Source organism: Strix aluco, chromosome 15 (assembly GCF_031877795.1).
Source record: "Strix aluco isolate bStrAlu1 chromosome 15, bStrAlu1.hap1, whole genome shotgun sequence".
Taxonomy (NCBI): Eukaryota; Metazoa; Chordata; class Aves; order Strigiformes; family Strigidae; genus Strix; species Strix aluco.
Genome location: NC_133945.1, coordinates 15,630,385 through 15,636,384, shown reverse-complemented (window position 1 = coordinate 15,636,384; position 6,000 = coordinate 15,630,385). Strand labels below are relative to the sequence as shown.

Here is a 6,000-nt window from a genome sequence, read left to right as displayed (position 1 = left end):
CCGCCGCCTCCCGAACATGGCGGCGCCGGGGAGCCAAGGCGCAGGGCCCCCCTGTCCCGGGGCCGCGCCCCCGCCCCTCTCCCCGGGGAGCCTCTCCCTCCGTGGCTGTCCGACCACACTCCCTGCCAACCGCCTTCCTCACACCGACCACCCTGCGCCTTCTCCCGCCTGCGCCCAGGCACCGCCCCCGGCGGAGGCGGTGCCGCCCCCCCTGCCGGCCCGGGGCCAGGCGGCGGCTCTCGGCAGCGGCCGCACGGCGGGCGGGAGCTATGGCGGCGGCGGTGGAGGACGCGTTTCTGAGAGCCCGGGGCAGGACTCTGACCGCCTTCCGCCAAGGTACGCGCCGCGGGGCCCGCGCCGACGCGGGAGCACCGAGCGGAACCTCGGCATAGGGTTGCGGGTTCCGGAGGGTTGTCTTCCCCGCCGCGCAGCCGGGCGGGTGGTGCGGGAGGGGCGTGCGGAGGGGAGGCCCGGGGCTTTCCCCGGCGGCAGCGGGAGGAGCGCTTACAGCCGGGGAGGGGAGGCGTAGGGCAGGCGCTCGGAGGGACTGGGACAGGGCCCTGGGCCGTGATAGGGAGCCCTCTGCCCGGGGGGGCAGGCGGCGCTCGGCGTGCTGCTGCCGGGTGACGGGGGCTCGGCTGAACGCGGGGCTGGGGCAGCCCGGTGCTCCCGCTGCTGTGCCGGGAGCCTCCAGAGTTTGTTACCACGTCAGCTGGGGAGCAGAGGCGCGTTGAAGAGTTTGACCCCGCGGTCCTGCCCGCAGCGCGGGTGGCTCGGGCTCCTGTGAAGACGGCCAGCAGTGTCCAGCATCAGATTCGTTTTAAAATTCTTGTCAGTGCTGCTGAATCTGATCGCCGTAGCGTGCCAGTTCGTGCCAGCACTATGCTATCATGTGTTTGTACCTATAGGGGTGGTGACCTAACAGGTTTATGTTACTTAAATGAAAGGCAGGCGTACCATAACGGATGCAACTAGATAAGATCCCAGTTTCTTCAAGGTACTTCAGCCTCTCTCAGGCTGGAGGTCAGCAGCTACTTGCTCCCCTGGCGCCTCCAGGCTGGGCAGACAGCACTGTTAACCCCCGCGGCTGGCAGTGCCTGAGTGTAAGTCCGCTGCCCGGGAGTCGCGGTTCCGGGTCAGTAAGGCCAAAGATGGCAGCCAGCTGCTGACTGCTGGGGCTTGGCTTGTGGCTCGAGCAGCAGAGGAGTATGTTGAACATCTGTGTATACCTCACCTGTTGGTAAAATTTCCACAAGGATGGAGGTTCTGCAGTGTGCCTAGGTTTTTCAGATGCATAACTAGCTCTGTGTTAAGAAATCTTTTCCTGTTGCCACACATGGAAGGTATTTAATTTCCTTGTATTTGTTTATAAATTACAAATTGTATTGGTTTGGTGAGATGGCAAGGCTATTCAATCCCAACAATTTTGTGGTATTTTCTTGGGTTTCATTGGAAATATTTGGCTTTGCTTGTTGCCAAATAAAGAAAAATCACCAACTCTGAGCATGTGAAGTACATGTATACAGTCATTCTGGCAACCTATTAATTGCAGATGGTGCGGTTGGTTTGGAACAGAATGCCTAGCATTTGTTGAGGGGACAGATGGCAGACAAGCCATCTAGTTATATCAACTGTATAGTGAAATTGTAACAAAAGGAGTGTTCAATGGCAGTGTAAAAATTTCTGAACAAAAGCTTTAAATACTTCTTGAAAATTGCCTTAAAAAAAAATGTGATTTTGGTATCTGTTTTCAAGGTGTGTTTCCTTCTCCTGAAGTGTCCTTGTTTGGTATTCTTTAAATATTAATTAAGACTTTTCTTACCAACTGGTTGTTTTAAATCTTATTCAGGACTTTTTAGGCTACCATCTTTGGGTACAATGTTTCTTTGTCAATAATTTACTTAGCTCTTTCTTAAGAGGCTAAAGTTCAACACAACCTTTTAATAACTAAATGTTTGGAAAAAACCAGAACCAAGGGCTGATAAAACTGAGGCAAGCTTTCTTGGAGTTTAAGATAAAAATCAATTATCTGTGTTTTGTTGTTTTCCTCAGTCTTTAGGTTTCACTGCTCCTGTTAAACAGGTAACTACACAAAATGTTTACTACCACTGCTATGGCTTGGAACACTTGTTTCCTTTTAAAATTTGAGTGTCTCCATTGGGAGCTTAATTTCATTTTTTTCTTACTGCCCTTTCTGCAACATCACTCTTCCACACCCAATCCCCTATTAGTAATTTGTTCAGTCTGCTTTCACATAATGTGGAGGTTATACCTGTAACCTGCTCTGATCTACTCCGGATATGTGACATGTGTGAATCAGAAGCTCGTAGGGATCTAAATTATCCATGTAATCAACGGAACATAGTAGCAAACAGTGCATAAATACCCTATTTATTGACAAGAGACCTCTGTATGCATTTGCTTTTCTTTTTTTAATAAATTCTCTGTCTTTTCTACCCATGTGAAATTATGCTTCAAATGTCTACTACTTTTATTAGTATTGTAGTGAAGAAACAGGACCATGTGTTTGGGTAGATTCTGTCTTCACCACTTCTCCCAAAAAGTCATATTTTGGTTTGGTTTGTTGTGTTTTGTTTTTTTTCTTTTGTCCCAAGTATACCAGTAGCATGCTGTGCAAAGAATTTCTGTGAAAGTAGGTAAAGCACTTTTTTTTTCAAGTAACTAAACAAGTGATAGTACCATCAGCTTGACTGGCTGACAAGTGTTTCTGTTTTGAACCTGTCTTTTGCTAGTTTTAGCTGATGGTTCCAAAACCTTTATCTGGAAGAGGCAGATAAACCAGCATTGCATACTCATGTTCTCAGTTCCACATGTCATGCCTCCTTCACTGATCTTTTGCAAATGCTTTTTAAGTTGCTTCTCGTATTTTTTATTTTGCTCTGTTCTCTAACCCTTTCCTATGACTGCTTTTTTTGCCATTACTGAATGTTGAAGTGACTTTTCTTTGTAGCACTTGCTAGAACTGTCGTGTTTTATATGAAGTTGGTAGTGTTTTTCCCATGTGCACTATCCTGCACATTCCTGCATTGAAGTTCACCTGCTTTCCTGAACAGTCATTGCATAATAAAGTGTCTCCCCAGTTCTTCACAACCAGGCCTTATTCTCATACTGTCAAGTGGCTTAGTTTTAGCAGATTTTACTTCCTCGCTATTCAGTTCCTGTTACAGGTTGTTTTGGATTTGTTGAACAGTATAGGTCCCAATACAGATTCAGGTGGGATCTGTGTATCTTGTCCACTTCTTTTTTTCTTACCAGTTTTTTTATGCATGTGAGGTGTGTTAGGTTTGTGTGTAATAGGGTTTTAGTAGCAGGAGAGGGGATTATAGCAGTGGCTTCTGTGAGAAGCTTCTAGAAGCTTCCCTGGTTCCAAGTCAGACTCACCTCTGACCAGGGCCGAGCCAATCAGCAAGGGTGTCTGCTCCTCTGCAATAACGTATTAAAGAGGGAAAGAACCTGAGGGGGAGCAGTGAGGAAATGAGAGAAACACCTCTGCAGACATCCAGGTCAGTGAAGAAGGAGAAGAGGAAGGCGTGCCTGAGCAGACACCCCCCTGCAGCCCATGGAGGTCACTGGTGGAGCAGATGCCCACCTGCAGCCCATGGAGGATGCCACGCTGGAGCAGGTGGCTGCGCCTGAAGAAGGCCGGGACTCTGAGGGAAGCCCACACTGGAGCAGACTGTTGCTGGGAGGATTGCAGCCCATGGCAGGGACACATGCTGGAGCAGTTCATGAAAAGCTGCAGCCTGTGGGAATGATTCATGTCAGAGAAGTTCATGGAGGACTGTCTCCCATGGGAGCTAACCCATGCTGGAGCAGAGGAAGAGTGTGAGGAGTCCTCCCCCTGAGGAGGAAGGAGCAGCAGGAACAACAAGTGATGAACTGACCGCAACTCCTGTTCCCTGCCCCTTGCACTGCTGGGGTGGAGAGGAAGTAGATAAATCGGGAACAAAGTTGAGCCTGGGAAGAAGGGAGGGGTGGGGGGGAAGGTGTTTTTAAGATGTGGTTGTATTTCTCACTATTGTACTCTGATCTGATTGGTAAGTTAGTGGTGGTGCTGGTGTTCAAATTAAACTGATGGTTTTTTTTCTCAAGTCGAGTCTGTCTTTTGCCCATGGCCCTAATTGATGAGCAAGACCCTCCCTGTCCTTGTCTCCACCCACAAACCTTTTGTTATATTTTCTCCTCCCCATCCCCCCAGGGTGAGGAGTGAGTGAGTGGCTGCATGGTGTTTAGTTGCTGGCTGGGCCTAAACCACGACACAAAGACTGTCATATTTCAAGGCAGCTTGGCTTCCAAGAGCCTTTGGTGAGTAATGGTCAGGTACCTCTTGGAGGTGGTATCAAATGGATTTCCCTTGTCCATGTAAAAGCTGTCAGTTACTCTTTCTGAAGAATCAGTAAGTGCAGTGGTTACTGTCTTTGTTACGGTTTCCATTAACTTGCCTGTTCAGATGCCAGTTTTGCAGCCAGTAGTTACCACATTGCCCAGGAAACCCTTTTAAATGTAGGTGTGATACTGGCCATCTTCCTGCTCCTCTGGTGCAAAGGCAGTTTCAAGCAAGAGGTAATTCCCTGGGGGTTAGCTGTGTTTTACTTTTGAGTTCTTCTGTGGATGCCACCTAATCTGAGTGGTTTATTATTGTTTATGTCTGTTTGTTGAATTATCTACTGGTATTTGGATTTGAGACAGATCTGATGCACTGTTTGTAAGGGAAGAATTCTGGCATTAGATCTTCACAAGTTCCTTTACAATAAAGATGGATACAAAAATTTACATTGTTTTTCGGCTTTGCCTTTACCTTTGGGTGCACCTTGCGTGTCTGGAACATGTGTTAGCCTTAGTGAGTGTTTGGCAGGCCACCTGCTCCTAATTCTTCCAGAAAGGGCTATATTAGTTTTCAGATTTATGCTATTTCCAGTTCTTCACTTTTTTTAGCTTGACTTCTTGGACTTTTGTATCTAATTTTCCAGTGTATAAAATCTTTCTTGTTTTCTTTATTTGGATTTTTTAGCTTTTTGAAAGATGCTGTCCCACTCTTACTAGCATCCTTAGGGATGCTGTTTATGTTGTTTAGTCATTCTGGATGCCTTTTGGTCTGTCTTAAGTTCTTAGTAAATGCTGTGCATATGGTCTGAGCCTCTGGGATAGTGTCCTTGAATAGTTTCCATGCCGCCTGCAAGGATTTTTTCACTTTTTAAAAACATCGTAATTACATATATAATTCGTCTTCCTTTGAAATTAAATACAACCACAGTTGATTTTTTTTTCCTTGCTTTCACATGAGTGTTGGATCTTGGCACATTGTGATTACTGTTGTAGAGCTCTTCAACAGTAATATTTTTGAGCACTGATCAGAACTGCTTTCCAGCTAGCATATTCCATCCCCAATACTGTCTCCAACTCTTGTATGAATTAGGCAAATTTTTATGTGGGTTTTGAGCAACTTTTCTGTGACTTCACCTTGTCATTATGCAAGCCACCCCCCTTCACACCTACAGTCTTTGGCTGTAAAGTTTCTGTAATGAGTTTACATATTAAATTTAGGGGTGGGCATAAAGGCATGACTAGAGTTTAGGATTCTGTAGCCCTTAGTACAAATAAACTGTATCTGAGGGGGCATTTCCTACCTTGATAGTTATCTAAGAAGTTTAAAAGTATATCTTTTAAAAATAGTAGCACTGCTTAATTTACTTGAGAAACTGTATTCTTTAGTGTTTCTACTGTAGTTTAGGCTCACTGTACATAATTTCTACAATAATTACTCTTTTAAAGGGTTTTATTTTGTCTCTGAAAAATGTATTTTGATACCTGTTTTGAAGGGGTTTTTTCCCTGATGCATGAAACTGCACCTTCCATCATAGGCTACCATGGTCATTCAGCAGAACCCTCAATAGTCATATCTTTGGTAGTCTTTGAGGTACACATGGAAAATACAGCTGAAAGGAATGCATATTTAATTATGTTGAAATCTTTTCTATT

General features: G+C 46.0%; 1 protein-coding gene across 2 annotated transcripts in view; it reads left to right on the top strand.

Moving 5' to 3' along the window:
• Positions 1–226: 226 nt before the first annotated feature.
• Positions 227–6,000, top strand: part of CPPED1 (calcineurin like phosphoesterase domain containing 1) — a 49,212-nt gene continuing 43,438 nt past the window's right edge. For both annotated transcript variants that reach the window (XM_074840876.1, XM_074840875.1), the window contains exon 1: positions 227–336. In XM_074840876.1, coding sequence (XP_074696977.1) covers positions 270–336 — 67 coding nt within the window. In that variant the 5' untranslated portion in view covers positions 227–269. The remainder of the gene's footprint in view (positions 337–6,000) is intronic.